A 12,656-nucleotide genomic window follows, 5' to 3' on the forward strand; every position below is an offset into this window, starting at 1 on the left:
TTTACAAAATCAATGACTCTTCTATGATTAGTTTTGACAGCATTCAAGACAGTAACTTATCAAAGCTAAGATAACCAACTCGGCCATCCTTAAAAAAACTAACCTAAAAAATATTTTTAATCATCGAAAAACCATCAGATAATTATTGTCCTGCATTGAATCCTGGACTTGCTCCGAAAGTGTGTTCTTGTACTATTGTCTCATCAGCTTCATTAATAAATTTAAATATTTTATTTATATCACCATCATCCAAAAGTAAGCCATAAATTCGAAGGTTCCCGGATACCGAATAATAAATGGGAGTAATAAATCTGAAAGGATAACCCCGTAAATATAACCGATTTTAGATTATTACATTCAAGCTGAATAAAATTATTTAAAAATGATTGTTTACTATTATAATAATAAAACAGTTTTAACGCTTTTAATTGTAAAATACGATCATAAAAGAGTTTACGACTAGCAAAAGTTGATTATGTTTTTACAAAGTATTATAGTAATTTTCCAGTTGTAGAGCTTTAACATCTTCGTACGAATTAGCCCGGCTCACCTGGTGAAATACCACGACCACACAGAAGACAGGCGAGAAGTGGAAGCAATTCCGCGTTTCGTCTGATGAGAGTGCGTCCCGGAGGCCTAGTTTAGTCCTCTTTCCTTTCCCACCCTTTTTCTTATAAGGAAAGGATGGGAAGTGGAAGTGGACTTTCCGGACCTCTCTCTTCTCTGGATCCTCTCCTCCGTTCGTTAAAGGTAGGCAACGCATATGCAATTGCGTATGTCTATGGGCAACGGTCACTTCGCTATTTCAGCGATTTATGGTGGCCGCTCGCTCGTTTGCAACCTTATGATATATAAAAAAAATGTAAAAGATTTTATGCTACATATTTTAAGAAATAATATAATACCATTTTTTAATTACAAAGGCATAAATGTGTTACTTAATAAATATACATTTTTAAAACATAATCAACTTTGGTAGTGGTTGCAAATTTTGTTATGTATAAATAAATAATTCAAACGATATAATAGCATTTATTTAAAGTTTGCTAACTAACACACCCAATACCAACTTCAAGAAGCCAACCTCTTTATGGCCCAGTCACCCCTAACTCGGGTGGGCTCCGAGTCCTTCAGTGGACGTACAGTGAGCAGATGATGATGATAAAGGGGTTTTAGCTTTTCATTGTAATTCCGACTGTTATTTATTTATAAACTAAAGGAGATTATACTAAGATAGATGAATTTAATTAATAAAGCTTTTTTATAATACATTTATTTTAAAAAAAAACTTAAATAACTTAAAGTAAGTAGAATACCTCTTTCATAAAAGTAATTTATAGTTAATTATTATAAATGTTGTAATAACGGTTAAAATCAAAATTATATCTTAATCCATTTTTGCTTACCGATGGTTTATACATTTCCAATCCATTTGCTTCAAATACAGATCTAAAGATCATGTCCATTCGAAAAATGATCTGTTATTTTAAATTTGTTGATCGAACAATTTTCATAGTGTTAGTTTTAGTTAGTTAATTTTTGTTAGTATTAAAGAAAATAATTGTAAACTGACTAAAATGGAATGTTTCAAAAAACTGCGTTAGAGATATTTATTGCATTTGGATATTTAAAAAAAGGTTTCGACTATTCCTTTCGATAAGTGAATTCAATTTTTTTTTGTTCAAATGTCAGAATGATTAGTGAGGGGACATAAACGTTGACATTTTAGTAAGGCTAGTGTTGCGCCAGTACACCGGTACAGTGTCGGATTTTCTTCCTAACAAAATTTACACGATTAATAATTTTCAAACGAAGCACAGCTCTTTCAATTCCAAATGCAATTGTTGTGTACCTCTGTTAATATCTCTTATTTTAAAATCAATTACTGGCAACCGATGTGACAAAGTTTCAATCCAAATATCAGTGTAACCAGCCTCTGTCGATTCCTGTAAAATGACATCTTGATTAGACCAAACATGAACAAATTACAAAAATTAGAACAATAAAATAGAAGGGAAGATAAAGAGAGAAAGGCAATGAACAACGTAGATGCAAAAAGAGAAAGATATAGTAGACGATGTCGTCCTTGAATATGATAACGATGAACAACAAATCACTGAATCAGCTTTTTTATATATCATAAGGTGGCAAACGAGCTAGCGGCCACCTGAAGTCGCTGAAATAGCGAAGTGACCGTTGCCCATAGACATACGCAATTGCATATGCGTTGCCTACCCTTAATCATAAGCATAATTGGATGTGCGTTGAATACCTTTAATCGACGGAGGAGAGGATGCGCAGAAAAAAAATATTTTTCCTTCTATGCATCCTCTCATCCGGAAAGTCCACTTCCACTTCCTATCCTTCCCTTATAAGAAAAAGGGTGGGCAGGGAAAGAGGACTAAATTAGGCCTCCGGGTCGCACACTCATCAGACGAAACGCGGAATTGCTTCCACTTCACGCCTGTCTTCTGTGTGGTCGTGGTATTGCACCGGGCGAGCCGGGCCAATTCGTGCGAAGATGTTAAAGCGGGCTCTACCACTGTTAAAAGCTAAACAAATAGTAAAATATTGAAGTATTAACATACATTGCACTTATCTTCAAGTAAACTGTAAAAAAGTGGTGATCTGTCTCCTGGATAAGGTCCTATCAAGACATCGTTCCATAATAGAATCTGTAGTGATCTTTCTTTATCTTTTGGTAAAACCCAAGAGTTTTCACAATTGTATCTTATTTTCTGTCTCGCAGAGCTCGCTTGCGATTGTAAAAATGAAATTTGATCAGATGTTAACTGCAAAATAAAATAATAAATATCATAAGGAGGCTAACGAAACGGCCATCTGAAATCGCTGAAATAGGGAAATGACCGTTGCCCATAGATATATACAATTGCATATGCATATTGTATATTTAATGTAAAGTATATTATGTAATGTAAAGTAAGTTGCCCGAAGCATGTTTAGGAAATAATTAAAATATTTGATGTATAATCGATTAGGGGACTTCCTGCATTTCGACAAACAGTAACTTTAAAGCTTTTATAAAAATAAATATAAAAACCTACCCCATAAAACTCAGTGACGTTAAAATTCTGTTCACTTAACCAAAACTGTCTGTTGATACTTGCATAATTGATTGCAAAAGAATTGTCCTTCAATTGAATACATGTCCAACCACCGCGAGGGCATGTAACTAAGAAAGGATTTTGTTTCTTCATCCAGTACAATTCTGTAAGAAAAGATGATAATGTTTTTAGGAAATATTGGTTGTAATGAAAATGTCTCTCTGTTAGCCTTCAATTGTTTTAAAAGACCTTTACCCTGGGTGATATACTTATCAATTACTATTATTACTTATCTTATATACGAGTATAAAATTCTCGTGTCACAAATTTTCGTTCCCATACTCCTCAGAAACGGCTTAACCCATTCTCATGAAATTTTGTGAGCATATTGAGTAGGTCTGAGAATCGGCTATCATCTATTTTTGTATTAATATATATTTTCGAATATTTGATACATAAATTAGGTCATTCCAACGGGGAAAACAGTTTAGAAATTGGAAGTATTATGCATTTAGTCAGGTGCGTGACATAAAATAAAATCTCGATGCGTTCGCATGAAAATCTCGGGACAACTTTCAGTTGCTGTTAAGAATGGACCCGAACGATATTGTAGTCAAATCAAATAATGTACCAAAAGATACACCTTACAATACTAAAAGTAATAAGCAAATAGTATGTTTACTGTTTTCTTCGCTCGCAGCTTGAACAAACGAATACTCCCTACAAAGTTTAGTTAGAGGCTTTCCTTTGTCGCCCAAAGCATCATCGCCCATGTCATCTGGAAATATACATATGCAAATAATGTTTGTTAACATTGTTGAATCAAAAACTATCAGTTACTTGGAATTAAGATATTGTATTATAGAATAATTTATGAATTCATTATATTCCTTTAGTTTCCGTTCAGATGGGTTAGACAAAGTGCATTCGCTACGAATCGATTCCAAATTAAATAAATTCCAGCTGAAATGAAAGCCAAATGAAATAAAAAAATATTTAACTTCCGGTATGGACAAGCGTACTAGAGGCATATCTTATACGAGTATTATTATATATAGGCATTATTATATATATATATATATATATATATATATATAGGCATTATTATACGAGTATCTCGTATATATAATAAACTTCTCGTGTCACAATTTTCGTTCCCATACTACTCCGAAACAACTTGACCTCATGAAATTTTGTGAGCATATTGAGTAGGTCTGAGAATCGGCCAACATCTATTGTTAATCCCGCACGGACGGAGTCGCGGGCGACAGTTAGTATATATATATATATATATTGTTATTGTAACTCACCATCTGGATCATAAGGAGGTAAACAAACTCCCGGTGATCCCGGCTGTCCCGGTGGACCTCGCTCTCCGGTCTCCCCTTTTGAACCCTATATCAATTCAAAATTGTCTTATGAAAATGGTCTTTAATAAAAGAATACGGTTGACCACAACTCCAGATTATAATGCTGTTTTTCTTTCCTTAAGCGAATTTCCCAGACATAAGTATCTATTATAAATTCTGGAATTTACTGGAAAATATTGTTAACTTATATAATATTTTAACTAGCTATTGCCCGCGATTCAATAGATTTTAGAGAATAGGATAATATGAACTTTAAATAGTAACCATGAAAATCAATTTACCGGTGTTCCAGGGAGTCCTGTCGGCCCAGTAGGTCCTATTGGTCCACTCTCTCCTCGCAAATATTCAGTAGTCTGAACATGCAATTATAACATTCATTAATATTTAAAAAAATTATATGTACCCCTGAGCCACCGACAATCTATGTACGCGCTATATATTATGTAAATTATTATAAATTTAACAATAATTGTATAAGACTTACGTACCACTTTTATTGAACATTGTCCTGGAAGGAAATACAATAATTATTATATTAAATAATAAAATTAATGTGAAATTAAAAAAAAAATGTTAACATACGCATTCTAGTTTTGCATTCACGATCGTCAGAGTGTGAGACCTAAAAAAAATAACAGATAAGTATCTTCCAGATGCAATTCTTCTGTCAGTTTGTGATAAATTCAAAAAGTCTTAAGAAATTTTAATGACCTTTTTCATTCATTATGATTGTTAACATGAAAATTTTGATTCATTAGTAACCAGGAGGAAGTAAAGAAATTTAATAAATTGACAAATCATTACAAATGTAAAATTAGATTCTTTAAAAACAATGAATATTATCAGGAACTTAACAGTACGAATAAAAATTAGTATTTACCATTTCTGTTGCAACATCACCTGTAAAATATATATTAAATCCCGTTTAATAAATTAACAATATTATTAACAACTTTACTTTTTTATTTAAATTAAATCAAAGATACAGGTCGTATAAATATTACGACATAAAATTAAAAATATTATTTAAATCAACAAAACTCATAAGAACTTATTTAATAATGAAGGTAAAAAGCAACTTAATTATGAGTTTATTATATTTAACTAATTTTATTTATTTTTAAATTATTCAATAAAATTAGCTCCCGAAGACAAATTGTCTTTTATATTTTTTTATATTTTCGATATTAAATGGCAAAATAACTCTGGCGGTTTTCATGAAGATTTAAAAAAAAACTTACCGGATTCCGAACATGAAGTTTTTATATAAATAATAAATAGTGTTACATAAAATAGATGTTTACGGTCCATGGCTGATGACATATTAAATAAATAGAAGAAGCATTTGATTATGTTTTAATGAAAATTTTCCTTGTATGTGGTTTGCGGAATTTTTCAACCATTAATAATAACCGATGTTCTCGTTTAATTTAAATTAATTTGTAGTGATTTCCTCAATTACATAAAAGGAAGACGCAAAAATATATTGAAATATGTCATCACATTAACTCTTATGTTTATTTTGTATAGTATATAGCATATGTACATACAACTTTATAAAAATAAAATAAAATATACAATCACTATAAAATAATTTTTAACTTAGTTTTTTTTTTATTTTCTTTTTTGTTTTTCTTCAAAAAAGAAATCTTGCCACAATATGGGTCAATATTATATTACAAATGCGATTGGTGGGATGGATGGATGAATGGATGTTAGTTAGATGGTATCTATACAGGGTTTGTATCTCGCTGAAATTCAGCATACATTCTGGAAGAACACATAGGCTACTTATTGTATTTATTTTAATTCCTCGCGGATGGAGTCGCGGTCGACTGCTAGTGTTAACATATATTCATGTGTTCAATTACTATTCATTTAATTTGATTTTTTTATATTAACTTTAGGTTTGGTCATTTTAAAGTATCAATTATAGTAAAGCGTGTAAAGGCAATCGGGCTGACATGGCCCGAGACCAAACGCAAAGCTCGAGAGCAAACTGGCAGCGCACTGTGGACGCCCTCTGCCCCACTACGGGGACATTGGACTTTAAGTCAAGTAAGACGATTGACTAGGGACTGATTTTATTTGATTAAAATAGGGGTAAATTATTTTATCTTCACACAGTATTTCAATATGTTATACTGTACTTAACCTATTTATTTTTCTAGAATAAAGCACAAAACAACACTTACGCGACCTCTGGTAGTATATCTGGAAGTCTTTAAGTTCCATTAACGTTTGAAAATGTGGAGACTTACTTAGTTTAATATTCTTTTCATAGATGTCGCTAAAATCAAAAACGGAAATTTCAAATATTAATTATTAGGAATTTTATATAAATGTCATTACTTTTAAATTTAACTTACGTAATACAAGTATAATATTTAACAGTGGTAGAGCCCGCTTTAACATCTTCGCAAGAATTGGCCTGGCTCGCCCGATGAACTACCACGACCACACAGAAGACAGGCGTCAAGTGGAAGCAATTTCGCGTTTCGTCTGATGAGTGTGCGTCCCGGAGGCCTAATTTAGTCCTCTTTCCCTTCCCACCTTTTTCTTATAAGGAAAGGATGGGAAGTGGAAGTGGACTTTCCGGATGAGAGGATGCATGGAAAGGGAATATATTTTCTTTCTGTGCATCCTCTCCTCTGTCGATGAAAGGTAGGCAACGCATATGCAACTGCGTATGTCTATGGGCAATGGTCACTTCGCTATATCAGCGATATCAGGTGGCCGCTCGCTCGTTTGCCACCTTATGATAAAAAAAAAGATAATTTCAATTGACAATTAAAAAAATGCTGATCATAAATTACAAATTGTTTTGAGCAATTCACAACGTGCTATTATTTCATAATATTCGAAATATTATTATCGATTTATGAAGTTAATACAACGATCTAAAAAAATATAAATAATATTTTACGCCTATCTTTTTGTTAGATTCTTTTAGATAAAATCGAAATATTGACTTGGACATTTCTCGTGCGAAAGGAAAATCTTTTCAGAAAGCTTTCAAAAAGATAAATGTAAAAGCTACTGACATCACTTGACATCGGTTGAAATAGGTAATCGTGTTTCAATTCTCTTCACTATAACTAGTTTGGTTTATTTTCGAAATTGATTTTCGACAAATTATAGTTTCGCTAGATTGAAAGACGTAGAAATTTTTTATCTAAGCAATGGTGTTCGTTAACAAGCATAAAATTTTTCATTGGGATAGCTAATCAATAGAACTGTTCTATATTTTTTCTGATAGTCGTAGATTTAGGTAACGCTAGCTGACGCCTGCGACTTCGTTTGCGCGGTGTTAAAAACAATAAGTAGCCTATGTGTTCGTCCTGACTATGATCTAATTTGTGCCAAATTTCATCAAGATCAGTTAATCCGTTCTGGAGGTAACTTCTAACAAACATCAATCCATCTAAAGTTTAGCATTTATTAGTAAGATGTAATTTTGCCGAATACGTCATATTTACACTTGCCTAGTGAATTAGCAATGTAACCCGTGAAGCATTAACGAGGCCAATTAATGTGCGATTGTGGAATTTACATACGGTGGTCCAAGTTATAAATCATTAATTGCCCCAGAACTATAATAAATGATGAGTATATTTTCCTATTGATTTTAAAAATTAATTTAAAATTTTTATACTCTATAATTATATTAAAAATGTTTTACAAAAAAACGATTTAAAGAGAAAAGTCTTGGTTTTTAGAAGTAGTAAAATGTAAAAAAAACTTGATGTACCATTAAATCATAAAAGGCGAAGAAATATAACTAATTAATATCCTTTTCTTGTCGACTTTGAGCGAAATTCGAAGAGAAGTGATAAACGTAAAACTCTAAGTATCATGACACTTCTCACCTCTGTTGCTCTAAACTACCCACCGATAGATGTCAAGACAATTTATGTGGTACTCCTGTAATATCGCCCGCGAATACGTCCGCGCGGAATTAAAAAAAAAATAAGTTGCCTATGTGTTCTTGCAGGCTGTGTACTATATGTATGACAAATTTCATTGAGATCCGTTCAACCGTGGAGATACCTTCAACCAAACATCAATCCATCTAAACATTCGCATTTATAATATTAGTAATATTTATTTCATTTCTAATAAAATCTCATTTCTCCTTTATCTTGGAGCAAGCATACATCTGTTGCCAAGTTAAGATCGTTGCTACCGCTCCCCGATAACTATATCAAGACTAGATTAATTAACCTAGAATAAATAGAAATATGAAAAGGATATTAACGTAAAGACAAATACATGATTGAGATTTTTCTATTATACCGTTGATACCGGTAGTCCACCCCTAATTTTTTTATTTTACTTTTTAGACAAACACGCGGACGGAGTCGCGGGCGACAACTAGTAAAAAATTAAAATGTCAATGACGTTATGAAGGCGCGTGACGCAAATATTACGAAACGTTTATACATTAAACATTATTTACTAGTTGTTTTAACTGTTTTGTTCAGCACGTAGGATTTTATGCAGACGTCAACTTAAAGCATCTCTTTATACTAATGAACCAAGTTTTAATTGAATAATTAACCCTAACAACACGTGTTCGGCCCACAGCACTCGGGATGTCTACAAATGATGTTTAAGTGAAGTCTAGCTCAATATAAAAGAGAAAATAAACACAAAATGGAATCCCAACACAAAACCCAGTTTTTAAAAGACACACAATATTACAGGCTAGCTGTCACCCCTGACAGACGTCGGTAGCTCAGTGGTCAAGCACTTAACTGCAATCTGCAGGTCCTGGGTTCGAATCCCGCCATGTACCAATGTGTTTTTCGATTTTCTGATTTACATATGTACATTTATCCGAAGTTCTTACGGTGAAGGAAAACATCGTGATGCAACCTGCACATATCTGAGAAGAAATTCAAAGATATGTGTGAAGTCAACCAACCTGCACTTGGCCAGCGTGGTTGACTATGGCCTAATCACCCTTAACTTAGGGTAGGCTTCGAGCCCCTCGGTGGGGACGTATAGTGAGCTGATGATGATGGTGATGTCAACCGTGAATCTGTCCGCGTTAAAAAAAAACTGAATAAGTAGCCCATGTGTTATTCCAGACTATTTTCTACATCCACGGCAAACTTCTACAAAATACATAAAGCCGTTCTGCAGACATCTTCAATTATCCATCCATCCATTCATCTAAACATTCCCATTTATTATATAAGAAAGATATGGATAAATATCAAAGTTAAGGAATAATAAGTAAATAAAGAATAGGAAGTTGTAAAATAATATTCTTCTTCTGAAAATTCTGATATGTAACGTAACTCTATAAGATCAGTAATTGTTTTCATAGTAATGATATGAATAATTCCATATCCCAAATATATTAGATTCCCAGGACTACCGCAAACAATTTATTTTTGCCTCATTACTACTTCAATATCAAATTTACCACTTTAAAAAAACAGTGCGTCTTTTTACTCATTTTATTTTTCTTCATAATATAATTCCGAAAATAGTCCTATAAAAGAAATAATACAATAAATAAAATGATTTCATTTAGTAGTAAAACGTAGATTTATAATACGTTCGCTTTGTTCTTGAATAATAAATTTCCTCGAATACATTACAGTACTTAAAATAAAAGAGACGAAAATGAGACAAGGAATTGTTGCCGACCCTCACGAATTCCTTGATTTGAAATATTTACATATAAATGTATTCAAGAAGCTACTACATATTCATTTTAAAAATTGTTAATTTCATTAGAATTAATATTTACAAATACCAATTCTAAACTAAATTAAAATATCATATTAAATATTCATTATCGGCTCGGAGCCTGGGAGTTGACTAGGCCATAGTCAACCACACTGGTCAAGTGCGGGTTGGTTGACTTCACACATATCTTTGAATTTCTTCGCAAATATATTCAGGTTGCATCACGATGTTTTCCTTCACTGAACGTAGGATAAATGTACATATGTTAATCGAAAACACATTAGTACATGACGGGATTCGAACCCAGGACCTCCAGATTGCAAATCAAGTTTTTAATATTCCTTTAATATTTTTGAAGTGAATTTACCTATGTCAAACGAATCAATTAATTTTCCCAAGTAAATATGGCCGGTTATTTATTTTAGAAGCTTTTTATATTGCCTGAACCTCAAAATAATTAAAGTTGATTTAGATTCGTGCAGAAACATTACATCGATAAAATAATAATAAAAAAAAATATTTATTTTCCATTATTATTTTATTAATTATACTAAAGAAGATCTCTACAAATGAAGTCTCTAGAATGTCAACTTCAATATAGATTTTTTTGCAAAATTCATAGCTTTTTCTGATGCAATATTTAGTTAGCACTCTTTCACTGAACTAAATAAAATGAAAAATTCAAGACACCTCGCGAGAAATATGAATAAGCTAAACAATTTCTTGTGATACTGGTGTATTTGCTTGTATCTTGCATTTGTTTGGTATAAATTTTTAAGATATGTGGTTATTGAATGGTTTGATTCAGTACCAAATATCTTTCAATCTGTATTACAATACTATTTTAAGGGTTCCGTACCTCGAAAGGAAAAAACGGCACCTTTATAGGACCACTTTGTTGTCCATCTGTCAGTGAAGGTATTAAGCAAGTTTTATCAAAGGTCTACAGTTCCATGCACGTACCTGCTCGGTTGTCCGATGGTGGTGGATAGAGTGGTACCGTATCACCGTCCCCATATTTTCCCAGATAATTTTTCACAAATACATTAGAGCGTAGGATATTGAAAATAAAATCTTTAGAACTGTCGCTTTTTGTTCCTTTATTTAATGATTAAAAAAAATCTTTGATAATCAAAATGCGTGTAACAATTTCCTAAAGAAGTTTTGTGTCCTTGTTTTTGTTATACAAAGGCTCAGGATAACTTAAGAAGTGAGACTAATGAGAATCATTAGGAAACTTTCTGTGAGATCAGTTAAGCATGTCACAGAGAGGATCACGCTTCGTGGGAAACTAATAGCGTAATAGTAACTGATTGTATGGTGAAACTTGCAATGAAATACTAAACTAAACCACACTCATTTTGATTTTTTTTATATTATATGATTATATTAGGTTAGCCTGCTTATTAATTGTTTTATGTTTCACATGGACGAAGTTTCGGGCAAAAGCTAGATTTTCGTAAAATCGAAAATCAGATCGAAATCAATTTATATTTGGGTAATATTAAATTCGAAACTAGTACAAATAGTTAAATGATCCAAGACCAACACGTTACTCGTCAAAATCTATTTAGCAGTTTTTTTTTTGTTTTAATATTAAATTCTAGACTACTTCAAATAGTTACGTAATACATGACCTTACTCGTCAAAATCTATTCAGCAGTTTTGATAATTTTACCAAACAGTTAACAATTATATTGAAATACAAACAAACACAAATACATAAAAATATACATAAGAACGAGTATACCCTACTGAATCTATAATTACATTTTTCTTTTTACTTAGTTTAAAAATATTAAAAGGAATTTAATTAGGATTCGAACCTTGGTCTAACATTACGAAGGACTCGGCGATCTAAGCCTATGTGAAGATATTTTGATTAACTCTTTATTGTTTCTTTGTTAGTACTCAAAAATTACGCGTAGAACAACAGTAATGGCTATTCTCTACAATTGATTTATTGCCCCCAGAGGGGTTGAAACGAATCCAAGCTTGTAATTTATCTTTATTGACTCTGACTTCCACTTTTGATTTACTGATTTGATTTATTTCAAAATAAAGCATATAGCTATCATTCCAGTATTTATTTTGATGGAATCAAATTATTTTTTCATCTATTTTGTTAATTTTAGTACAATATTGTTTAAATTTTAAATCTTACTATCTTACTAATATTATAAATGCTTGAAGGTAAAATTGTTTGAAGGTATCTCCAGAACGTCTGCATGGATAGCCTTGAAATTTGGCATTAATATAGAACATAGCCTGGAAAAACACATTTTCTACTTATTTTTTTTTATTCCGTGCGGATGGAGTCGTCATCTAGTTAAAATAATAAATTGAAACCTAAAATGTTGCCTTTTCCTTCAATATTCTATTAATATAAGTACGTAGTTTGCTTGCTTGTATGTCTAGACAAATTATAAACTGACGAAATTCACAATCGGTCTGTGTCATATACAAATGTACATTGGCTAAAGTAACAAAAAAGTTACGACTTCAAGACAAACACAGA

The 12,656-nt window shown here is 32.0% G+C and overlaps 1 protein-coding gene across 1 annotated transcript; it reads right to left on the reverse strand.

Moving 5' to 3' along the window:
• Positions 1 to 1,739: 1,739 nt before the first annotated feature.
• LOC106122408 (collagen alpha-2(VIII) chain) lies at positions 1,740 to 5,746 on the reverse strand. Its single transcript, XM_013318355.1, has 10 exons — positions 5,677 to 5,746; positions 5,316 to 5,335; positions 5,018 to 5,057; positions 4,924 to 4,943; positions 4,717 to 4,788; positions 4,376 to 4,460; positions 3,748 to 3,843; positions 3,066 to 3,229; positions 2,589 to 2,792; positions 1,740 to 1,946 (listed from the first exon to the last, which is right to left on the reverse strand). The coding sequence occupies exons 1-10, from the start codon at positions 5,744 to 5,746 to the stop codon at positions 1,806 to 1,808; spliced, it is 912 nt and encodes a 303-aa protein (XP_013173809.1). The 3' UTR covers positions 1,740 to 1,805.
• Between the last annotated feature and the right edge of the window lie 6,910 nt (positions 5,747 to 12,656).

The sequence above is a fragment of the Papilio xuthus genome, unplaced genomic scaffold, assembly GCF_000836235.2.
Source record: "Papilio xuthus unplaced genomic scaffold, Pxut_1.1 DF826923.1, whole genome shotgun sequence".
Taxonomy (NCBI): Eukaryota; Metazoa; Arthropoda; class Insecta; order Lepidoptera; family Papilionidae; genus Papilio; species Papilio xuthus.